The following is an 11812-nucleotide window of genomic DNA, read 5'->3' as shown; positions in this document are numbered from 1 at the left end:
GTTATCAGAGAACATACTTTAACAGCTGCAGTTTCTGATGTAAAACCACTCTACTTTTCTGGAACAGCTGTAAGCATCTGGTCAGCCTACATCAAGTGATTAACAAAATGTTTTCTTCCTTTTCAGTTCAAGTGAGAGGGAAAGAGGCTTCCCTTCTCATCTGAATTTCCTGACTTCCAATGAGAGGAAGAAGTTAAAGCAAGCAGGTCAGTAAATACACATTATTAATATCCCCTTAAGCAGTAGCTTAACAACAACCAACAATAAAACCACACACAAAAGTCTAATCTGAAAACAAGGTTTTGTTAGCAAATTAGGAATCTCTGTCTCCCTTCAAAGCAAAATATGGTAAAATATCACCAAGAGACAGTGCTACTGAAAGTACACAACATTCACAAAGTGACAAGATACCCTGTTAAACATTTTGTATCATCATTTATAGCATCTGAGTACTAGGCAGCATTCTGCAACTTCATTTATTTGGGAAATATATAAAATCACACTGTTAACACACTTGTAACTACCTTTGGAAGCCTATTTTCTAATTGTATAGTGAATACTTTTCAGCAGTGTTTACTTTATAGCTGTGCTATGGTTAGTGAACAAAAAATCGGCATGTTATGCTGGAGTAAAGCAGTAAGGTGGCTTTATGCACAGTAAGTATGGAGGCTTCTATTTGCTAATCATTATAAAAGCAATACTTTAAAACTTAGTGTTTGCTAATAGAAGACCTAGAATAGTTTACTACAAATTCATACCACCCTGTAAATAACCCCTTTACTAACAAAATCAAGTGCCAAATCTTTACAGGGCCTTAAAACACCTGAAAAAATATTACCAGTTCTTTACCTTTTTCTAGACTTTGCAAGACTAATCATTTTCAGATAAAACAATGTGCAAAACTTCCCAACTACACATGTTAGGAATAACAAGTGCTACCAAGAGATTCTGCTGAAATCAAATCAAAAAAATATGAAGCAGCAAAGTCAAGCCTCATACCTTGGGCAGTCACAGTGAAGATATTCCCTGCATGAAGCATTTTCTTTCCCTGTACAAGCTGAGATAACTAACCTCTGCCCTTTGCCTTGGAGATGCTAGGTTAAAATATACAGACATTAGAAAAACAAGATTTCATTGCTGTTTAACAATATCCCCAGACTCATCACTTTGCTAGATAGTCAGATAAATGCCTATTTGTCAGCCTTCTTTGGCCACATGTACCATCCTGCTAATCACGAACACTTTGTTCAGAAACTGTTTCCTGTGAAATCTGCTTCAGATAAATGAGTTAACCTTGCAAAATCTAGCCTCTCATGACACATAAATTTGTCAACCCTGCCTTATGCAGTCCCATATTTACAAAATACTTAGAAATTTTACATCTGTCTTCTACCCTATCAAAAGTGCAATTCTCTCACCCCATGTTATGGGGCAACAACATTCTTCATAAATTCTACAGAATAGCAGCCTATTATAAGCAAATAAGGTGCTTAGCTTATGCTTGGGATCTAACTGGTTAAGTAACACCAGAAAGTACATTTTTTATGGGTAGAGACTGTTCCTATCTACTGTCGCAGGGGTGCCACAGCTAAGTTTGCCAGCTCAATGAGTGCCAGCGCGCCATGCATGCGTTCACGCTGCTCCTGGAGGCAACGGTGACGGGCAGCTGAATGAGCGCCGTTTTTCTCTTCATCATCCTCTTCATCAGACTGAAGATACTCCATTGGGTCCTGCTGTTCCTGATCTGTTTTCTGGATTGCTTTGGTCTTCAAAGCAGGAGCACGCTGCTCTCTAGTCTCCCAGTACCTGTAACATCAAGCGTGAGGAATACTTGGAAAATATATACAATTGACTCCCACACCAACCTCCCAAGTACTAGCTTGCATCCAACTGGGCATTGCACTTGACTTTACCTTTCAGCCCTTATATGGTAGTATTTAAGCTGTCAGAAACCTTTATTCAGTATTTTAAGTGTAAAGTGCCCAAGTGAACATCTGCGACAGATTTCTTGTCTCCATGGTGTTCTCAGCAGGCATTTCCTCCTAGGCATACAGTACCCCTCATACAAATGCAAACTCAGCAAAACTGTAGCACCAGCTAATAAAGCATTAGCAGGTGTTGATCAAGCTAAAAAATGTATTTAATAAGAGAGCAAACAAAAAAACCCAAAACTGTATGAAAAAAATATCATAAGGAACTTTGTCTTGACCAGGAGTTCATAATTCTTTAAGGAGAGGCAAAGCTGTACTGATGTGTACTGGAAGAACATCTAGTTTTGCTTTCTTGGGGTTTAACTATGCCAAAAAATAAATGCTGTGTCAGACCACATTTAAGTATTTTGAGAAAGATGACACCCTAAGGGAACTTACTTCGCTAGCCACTCGGCCACAGCTTTATTGTCAGCCGTCTCCTTCTTACTCAGCCTGTCTGTGAGCTCTTCCCTCTTCAGTCGGGCGTAGGGATGTTTGGGACAATGACGGTTTGCATGTGTGAATCTGCTTAAACAGCCTTAAAAAACCACAGAGTGACAATGAAGAACATGTTATAGAAAGCAGCCAACCAGAGAAAGTGTAACATCTGTGGGATGGAAATGCCACTGAATCCACCCTTTCCCATTCACAAAAACCTAGGTTTGGTTGAAAACCGAATGATTTCAGTTGGTAACATGCCCATTTTATACATTAGTATCCACTGACGGAGAATGTATGCAATCCTTAGATACATACTTGCACAATTAAGCAGATTCTGCATGGCTCTTCCCTTTCCTAAAAGTTCCACCAAATTTAAACTCCAAAGCTTTTGCCATGTGAACACACATTTCCAATATTAGTCTGACCCCAGAAAGCTGCAAATCGTTCTCTGATGACTTACCATTCTCTGAGCAGACAAAAGGTTTCTCTCCTGTATGGAGACGCTGGTGAGTTTTGAGCTGCCCACTCTGTACAAAGGCTTTCCCACAATCTGGGTAGTCACATAAATAAGGCCTTTCACCTAAAAGTAGTAACGGAAGAGATTTATTTAAGATAACTAGGAGTGTCATAGTATCCAGTGGCGGTCCCTGGCTTGAACCTGGCACAAGCAAACTCTCCTTTTACCCACTCAGAAACTTGCATCTACTTAAACAACCCTGGTGCACTTAGAAGTGCATGCTCTATGCTACTGAACAACAAACTTATTTCCAAAGAGAAAAAAAACCTGTACTTTTCTTTGTCATATTTTCTGGTTTAAGACTCTTAGATAGCACTACATAAGTTGTGTGAAACTGTGCAGATGTACAGCAAGAAATATGGAGAAGTAATTGAACAAGTAATGCAATTCAGGTTGTAACCAGAAAGCTTTTATCCTTACCGTAGCCTGAACTAGGGTGAAATACCTGAGGTCAACATCACTACAAGGTTATAGAAATATCTCATCAGGAGAAATATCTCATGTTTAAGAAAATTTATAATGATGGGGGCTACATGAGAAGCTTATTCCAGATTTAAGTTTTCTTAAATCAGTCATCAATGAAGAGTTCTCCATGCAAACAGCAACCAGAAGAACAAAGGTAGCAGGTGTCTCCTTCCTCAAGTGAATCGGAACTGCACACACTACACAAAGGTATGCCATACCACCACCCTCAGGAAGGCAACAAAATGAGGGTGAGTCTGGCTTACTAATTCAGAGGAATGACAGGGTAAGCTCTATTCAGTTAAGTAGTTCTTACAAGTTCAACATGTTGTAGGACCGAGTGAAATAACATTTTGACCAAAAAATGAGGACTGCTGCTGTTTAATATAATTATCTAGATTAGTCATAGTGACCTGAGTCAGAAGGAGATGGTGAGAGTCAAGGCTTTTGTGGGATTTTGTTTGTTCGGTTTGGGGGAAGTGCTGGTGGTTGTGTCTGTATTATGAACTATATTTGTTCATATTTTATGGCAAACACAGTGTTCTGTTGAAGAAATAGAATGTATTTTCTTGGTTTTAAAAGCATCCTCAGTTTAAGCTCAGCTGAGTATTCAGTGAGATCGTAATATATTTTAACTTAACTACAAATCACCTCCTAAATACAATTCAGTAAATTCACCCTAGAAAATTAATTTTATCTGGTGGGAAAAAACTGGGTGGTGATTTTAAGCATGTGGACTCTTTTCTCAATATTTAAGCACACTTCCTAGGATGTGAAAATCCTGAAGTTGCCAGCCACTTTTTAAGTTACTGTAACCTCTAACAGCAGAACTTCAATTGTGATGTGAAAAATACATCAGCAAGGAGGAAACAAATCACAGAGAAGAGGCAATCAGGATAGAAAATGCTATGAAGCTCAAGTAGAGAGCACCAAGCCCAAGACTAGTTCTTTTTCTTACCAAGTGAGTCTGTGACATTGACAGATAAAATGTTTACACAATTTCACTATACTAATACAGCCCAAATTGCTGCTACATTTCTCCATGACAAATATGGTTACAAAGACTTTGATTGACTAGAAAGCACTGGGAGCAAAGTACGGTTAATTTAGCAGTTACAATAAAGCCATAACAGGTCAAGTTCTTTCATAACTTCCTTTATGTTTGTTTGGGGGGGATTTAATTCCTTTGTTTGTGCTTCCTAATTGGCTCTCCCCAGCTATTCACACCTTTGTTTTACTCACCAGTGTGAGTTCGTTTATGGGCTTGCAGTGACTTCTCGCGTGGAAAGACCCTGTTGCAAATATTGCAACGTATCCTGCTGGAAGAGTGCTCTCCTTCACTGATCAGGTCTCGGACAGTGTCTGCTCTTGGACGGCCACGTCTTATTCCATCCTGGGTGTAAATAATGAGGCAACTAAACTCAGGCACTTCCTCCCACCCCCTGGCAGTTTGGCCAACTGGCACGGCATCCCCTGGAACCCTTGGAACAACGGCATGGCCAAGGATGGTGCTGTGACAGCACAGAGCCACACCAGACTGCGCCCAGCCCATTCCTAGTGGTCCGGTGCTGGAGGGGAGATGACAGTCACCACCACGTGCTCAGGAAAGTGGGGAGCACTTGACAACAGGATCACAGAATGGGTCAGGTTGAAAGGGACCACAGTGGGTCATCTGCTCCAACCTCTCTGCTCAAACAATCATTCTAGAGCACATGGCACAGGATTGTGTCCAGGCAGTTCTTGAGTATCTGCAGAGACAGAGACTCCAAAACCTCTCTGGGCAACCTGTGCCAGTGCTTGGTCACCAACATATAAAGAAATTCCTCCTCATATTGAGGCAGAACTTCCTGTGTATCAGCTTTTGCCTACTGCTTTTTTTTCCTACAGCTTGTCACAAGCAGATCCTGGCTACAACGTCTTGGCACTCTTATAAGATACTCATATCCATTAATAAAGTCATCTCAGTCGTCTGTTCTTGAGGCTGAACAGGTCTAGCTCCCTCAGCCTTTCCTCATAAAAGAAATGCTCCGGTCCCTGAATAATCTTGTCGTCCTACACTGGACCCACTCCAGGAGCATCATGTCTCTCTTGTACTGAGGAACCCAGAACGGGACAAAGTGCTCCAGATGCGAGGAGAGAGGGGACAAGAGTCTTTTTCGATGAGGGTGCTATTTTTAGGTTAATTTTTTTAATCTTTAAAGGAGGGAGGACAGGGAGTCACTCCGAACCCCGCTCTACCCCGAGGCGCGCGCGCCGTTGCCGGAAGTGACTTCACTTTGAATGCCTGGGCGGAAGCGCGGGAGGGGCACGCGCCGCGGAGTCACCCCGTCAGCGCGCGGCCCGCCCGCCCGCCGCGCGCTCACCTTCAGGTGCCGGTGGCGGCCGCCGCTCCTCGGGCTCCCCGCCTTCTCCTCGTCTCCGCCGGGGACTCTGCCCGCTCCCCCGCGGGGAGGCGGGAGAGCTGACGGGCCGGCGGTGCTGTCGCTGCCACCGGGGCTGAGGGTCACGTTGTGCGCGTTCTCACCCCAGCGCCAGGGGTAGACCATGAAGTCGCTGAAGCCGGGGCTGGTGGGGACGGGCGGGACGGGCATCGGCTCCTCACCCCCACTCCCCCCCGAGGAGGGTTTAATCGGGGTGGTTTTGATAACAGAGACTAGGACGCGCTTCGGGGAGTCCTGGCAAAAAATCACCGGGGGAGGGCCCGGCGGGAGCCGCTCTGCCATCGCCGAACCCCTTTCCCGAGAGGGAAAGGAGGGCGCTCCGCTGCGGCACGGCCCCGCTGTCCGCGCCCGTGTCCCGGAATGGGCCGTGCAGCTGCACAGAGTTCCCGCGGCCGTCGTCACCTGTCGCCGCCCGGGCTCGTCTCAGCCGCTCACGCTGAGGACGGCGGCTCCCCGTGGTCTTGGTGGATTGCCCGCCGCACCCCTCCGCCTCCGCGGCCACCCCCGAGCGGATCCGCCAAGTCAGCAGCGGCCGGAGCGAAGCAGTCACAGCATCCCCGTACCTTTCCGAAGCGAAGCCGGCCCCGCTGGCAGCCCTGGTCCCGGCGATGCCCGAGGAGGAGCCGCCGCCGCCGCCGCGATACCTCCGCGCTCGCAGCCCGGGCCGAGCCCCAGGTTTTCCCGCGTTACGTTTCGCGCCCGAACACAGCCAATCACCCGGCCCGGCGCAAGTGTCACGGGGAGTCTGTTCCCGCCGGCCAACCGCTGGGCGGGAAAGACGGCGGCCGCGCCTCCGGGGGCGGGGCCTGAGGGCAAGGCCTTGCGGTTGCTGCCATTCTATTGGGCAGAAGCCGGGCCGACGGCCCCGGAGGAGGCGTTGATTGGCCCGCCGCGGCGGGGGCGGTGGGAGGCAGGGGTGGTGCGCCCGGGCAGGTTTGGCGCGCTGCTGCTGTGGGCGGGCTGCGCGGGCCAATCCCGTGGCGGCGTAGCGGAGTTGGCGCGCCCGGCGGCTTAAAGCGGTCGCCTGGTGGCGGGTTGTGCCTTCCTTTCCTGGGGCGGGAGGAAACTCTTTCCGTTCCCCTGCTAGGGCCCTGCCTTCAGCGGCGGACAGACCTGCGAGCGAACTTGCGGGCTGCGAGGGTTCCTCAGTGAGCTGCCGCCGCCTCCACGGGTATCGTAGGGCGGGCGGCGTCGGGCCAGCGCGGCCGTTATGGCGCTGGCGGGGCCGCCCGGGGAGACGACCCGTCTAGCAGCCGTGCTAGTGGCAATAGGGCACTCGTAGCTTTTCAGCTACATGCACCGGTCCCGGGGCTGTGAGAAGTATACAGGAGACGTTGTCACGGCCCTCGACTCGGGAATTTTTGGAGGTTCTTAAGGCAGGTGGTATTTTAATGGGATGGTGCCGGACTATTGTGAAAAAAGCCAATCACTTGGTTTTTAAAATTTTAAAAGTTTAATAATAATAAAATAGTTATAAAAATAGTAATACAATTAGAGTAATGAAAATTTAGAGTTAGGACAATTACAAGACAATAAAAAGCAAAGAATTACGGACGTCTGGATGCTCTCGGGCACTTAAGCCCGATAAGCATGACTTGTGAACAAAGGAATAATCTTTAAAAGCAATAGCCTGTTGCATATTCATATATCTCATACATGATGTATAAATTCCTTGCAAATTAAGAACTTTTCTGGTTTTTGTCAACTTCTTCCCCTTAATCCTGGTGGTTCCATAAAGACTGAGAGAAGGTGGAAGAATGTTTGTCTTTTCCGATAAGGAAGCAGTAATTCTTTATGGGCCCCCATCACTGCCATCTCTGTGCGAAGAGTTTCTTCATTATCTCATCTCTTGCTTGAGCTAGTAAAGTAAAAAAAAACCCACATACATAGTTTCTATTTTAACTACAAAACTACATTTGCCATACTATTAAAATGTTAATAGAGCACTTCTAATCAATATAACATAATACATATAGTATTCAATTTAATATTTGCGAAAAGCCAGTCATAAAATATGCATTTTTCACACTATTCAGAAGTACCCAGTGATAGCATGAGGAGCAGTGGCCCTAAATGAAACATAAGAAGCTTCACCTCAACATGAGGAACAGCTTCATTATGTTGAGTGTGGTAGAGAACTAAAACATGAGAAGTTTCCCCTCAAAATGAAGCTACTCCAGTCTGAGAACATAACTTGCATTTATTATATTAGTAGCTAAATTTTGAGGCCAGTACTAGGAGCACAGAGAAGCCACTAAGCTGTAAAAATGGTGAAGTTTTTTTCCTCAGGTCTATTTTGTTCACAGTTCGTATGCTGCAGGCTGCTGCCTTGTAAGAATAACAAACATCAAGACTGACAGGAATAGGAAAGTGCAGGGAAGAGCAGGTTTGCAGCACATGGCTATTACTTAATGCCCTTTTGGATAATGGGAAAGGCCTAGCAGTTCTTCCATTGCAGAGGCTGTAATACGGGGCTGCAGCATTCCTTATCTATCCTGAGATCAGCAGCCCTTTCATTATGCATTATAGGTGAGTTTGCTTCGACTACTCTTTTAAAGTAACTAAAATTCCTCAAATGCTTGCTTAGGCAAATTCTTGTCATTGTTACACTACCCCAGCTTCTCAAAGTCAGTGTTATATGTCAAAGGCCTACCATTACTATGCCAGGTCAGGCCTTGATTACCAGGCCAGAAAGAATACTGCAGCTTGTAGCATTTATTTCCAAAATGAGCCAATAGGTTTCCACATGCTTGTATCTGACCCCCTTAAAAACCTTTGACGCTAAAAAATAGGTAAATAGTTCTGGTATTATAATGATGTAGAGGAGTAGTAATAAAGAAAAATATGTTAAAACCTACTTTAAGATGTAAAAAAAGGGAAAAATTTATTTATGTTGCAATAATTGCACCCCAAAACCAAACTGCAAATACTCTTCATAACTTTCCAAAACTACTTCAAAATCTGAAGCCAAATGCTTCAGATAGTACATGTAGCTGCTAAAGAACTCCAGTGATGGATGGAATTAACATTATGAGCTGGTATACAGAACAGTAGATATTGGGAATGGTGCAGTGCATTGTGAACAACTGAATATCTCCATATTTAACCTATGCTGCCCCAATGTACACATTATGTTTTGTGATGACTTTCAAGGGCCTGGCAGCAGATTAACTTATTTACGTGGATCTTGTATATTTTTCTAATGCCAACTAATATAATTTTGTTAATAGAGGCAGCACAAGAGAAGGAAGAAGTTAGTTGATGCCACATCTGATATTTTAGCTGTTCTGAACAATAGTGCTTAATGTTTTAATAGCCATAACCTAAGAGAAGTGAACTTTTTCTCCAGATCCTGCCACTGGAAGAGAAAATGTGTATATAGAATATACCTGGCCTAGAGGGCTTAAAACACACTGCTTTTCAGTACACAGTCATAGGTATTGTGATATATTATTTTAAAAGTTCATGTAACACGTAAAACCGGTTCTAAAGTAATCATCTGAACTGTAGTGTCTTAGCAATATTAAATATGTTTCCTTTTCATAGTATTTTGATGAAATACTATGCTTAATGTGAAATACTATCTTAATGTGTGTCGTGGTTTGATCCTGGCTAGATTCCAAAGCCTCGATCACTTCCCTCTGCAGCTGGACAAAGGAAAGAAATTTTAACAAAAGGTTCATAGGTTGAGATAAGGACTGGGAAAGATCACTCACCAAATACCATCATGGGTAAAGCAGTCTCAACTTAGAAATATGAAGTAAATTTATTACTAACAAAACCAGAGCAGGATAATGAGAAGTAAAATAACCCCTTAAAAACAGCTTCTTGCCACCCCTCCTTCCTTCCAGCTCTGCCTCGTACCCCAGCAGTGCAGGGAGACAGGGAATGGGGGTTATGGCAGTTCATCACCCAAGGCTTCTCCTGCTGCTCAGGGAGGGGAGCTGTTTCCCTGCTGCACTCTGGGGTCCCTCCCATGGGAGACAGTTCTCCATCAACTTCTCCAGCATGAGTCCATCTCATGAGCAGCAGCTCTCAGTGAACTGCTGCAATGTGACTGCATCCCATGGGCAACAGTCCTCCCCAAACTGCTGCAGTGTGGGTCACTCTTTTACAGGGTACGAGTCCCTCAATGACAAGCTGCTTCAGCATGGGGCCTCCCTTGGGTTCACCCGCTCCTCTGTGCATCCACCTGAAGTAAATAAACTGGCCAGGAGACCTTGTGCTCCTTTCTTGATAAAGCCTTTATTGAAAAGATAGCCTAAGGGGGTAGGGGTTCGGGGTTAGTGATGCCACCGCTACTCCCAGGCGAGTCAGCGTCCCAGAGGAGGGGTAGATGATCCTGTCGATTGATTATGGCAGGATCAGAGTCTCCACCTTTGGAGGATACGTCCAAAGACTCAGCTTATAGCTCGCTGTTCTAAGGGGTTACTTCATTCGGACCTCTCTTTTGTCAAGGCGACTGGCTCCAGAGGTGTTGAAGGCTATTTCTGGTTCTCTGAGACTTTCTTAGCAGGTAGGTGTGGGTTGTTGTGCAGTCTTTAGTTTGTCGTCTAAGTCCAGTTTAGGTCCACTGCTGAGGTCCAGTGATTAATATGCACTAGGCCTTCTGGGAATGAGGAAGTCGTCTTGGGGAGCAGCGGCTGAACTACCCGACACCATGAAGGGGACAAAAAGGGTTTAGACTACTAGGTACAAAGGGTTCTAACAAAGGCGTTAACATCAGGGAGAAATACCGAAACTAGAGGAGTACAACTGGGGTGTGGACTGGGCATAGGGGCAAATACATTATGTAGGGAAGATACGAACAGGGGTAGAATTAGTGAATATATGCGCAAGCTAACTTTCAATGCGCAAGCGAACTTTCAAACTGTGGAATAAACAGGCAAATGGTTAAACATACAAACAAATGGTCAAACCTCCAATTTATTAATAACACACCTGCTCCAGCATGGGTCTCCTCCATGGGCTGCAGTTGGATCTCTGCATCCCCATGGACCTCCATGGGCTGCAGGGGCACAGCTGCCTCACTATAGTTTGCACCATGGGCTGCAGGAGAACCTCAGCTCTAATGCCTTAAGCAGCTCCTCTTCTGACACAGTTGGCCACTTGGAAATTAACACGGCTAACCCTACCTCTTGGCCTCTTACCAAGAGAGGCCACCCCCTACCCACTCCTTAGGCTGGTCTGGGTAGTGGTGTAAGCAAGGCTGCTTGGCTCCCAGAAGCAGCAGGCTGCTCTGTGCGGTTACTGGTGTTATCCCTAGTTGAGGAATCCAGAACAAAGGAAAGGGAGGGATCACTTGTGTGAGTTCCCAAGAGGTTTTAATGTCCGACATGATCCAGGAATAACTAACAGCTCAAACAGGGTTACAACAGCTTAACTATGGGGGAGGGTACAAGGATACAATTTTTAACCAATAGTAGGACAACAGGGGAGGAGTATAAGGTGGGGATTTCATTTAAACAACATGGGAGGTGTGTGGACAAAATACACCAATGGGTCTTTGGGGGAAGTAAGATGGCCATGGAAGGTTGTGGAGGCAAAGGTGGGGTTACATTGATAGACAAGGGAGGAGGGCAGTGCCTTCAGGACTGGCAGGGAAGGATCTGGATTAAAGGGCTTGTCTTGTGGGGAGACTGACAAGGAGATGGGAGGGTGCACCTTGGGAGGAACCAAGCATACATAGGGGGTGAAATGGAACAAATAATTTTAAACTTATGACAAGAAACACGTTAAGCTTACACCACTACGCTCCTCCTCCTTCTCCACTGACCTTGGTGCTGCAGAGCTGTTCCTCTCACTTGTTCTCACCCTACTCTTCTCTGGCCACAATTACATCTGCATAATATCTTTTTTTCCTTTCATGTTAAATCTGTTATCACAGCAGTCTTACTGCCATTTCTGACTGGCCCAGCCTTGGCCAGCGACACATCCGTATTGGAGCCACCAGGGATTATCTCTGCTGGACATGGAAGAAG

At 45.5% G+C, this 11812-nt stretch overlaps 1 protein-coding gene across 1 annotated transcript; it reads right to left on the bottom strand.

The window, feature by feature from the left end:
- Positions 1-300: 300 nt before the first annotated feature.
- Positions 301-6358, bottom strand: ZNF367 (zinc finger protein 367). The gene is made up of 5 exons (XM_068177463.1): positions 5754-6358; positions 4633-4783; positions 2872-2991; positions 2370-2508; positions 301-1806 (listed from the first exon to the last, which is right to left on the bottom strand). Exons 1-5 carry the CDS (start codon positions 6111-6113, stop codon positions 1566-1568), a joined length of 1011 nt encoding a protein of 336 aa, XP_068033564.1. The 5' UTR covers positions 6114-6358; the 3' UTR covers positions 301-1565.
- Positions 6359-11812: the final 5454 nt, after the last annotated feature.

The sequence above is a fragment of the Anomalospiza imberbis genome, chromosome Z (genome assembly GCF_031753505.1).
Source record: "Anomalospiza imberbis isolate Cuckoo-Finch-1a 21T00152 chromosome Z, ASM3175350v1, whole genome shotgun sequence".
NCBI lineage: Eukaryota > Metazoa > Chordata > Aves > Passeriformes > Viduidae > Anomalospiza > Anomalospiza imberbis.
This window is presented reverse-complemented; position numbering and strand designations above follow the sequence as displayed.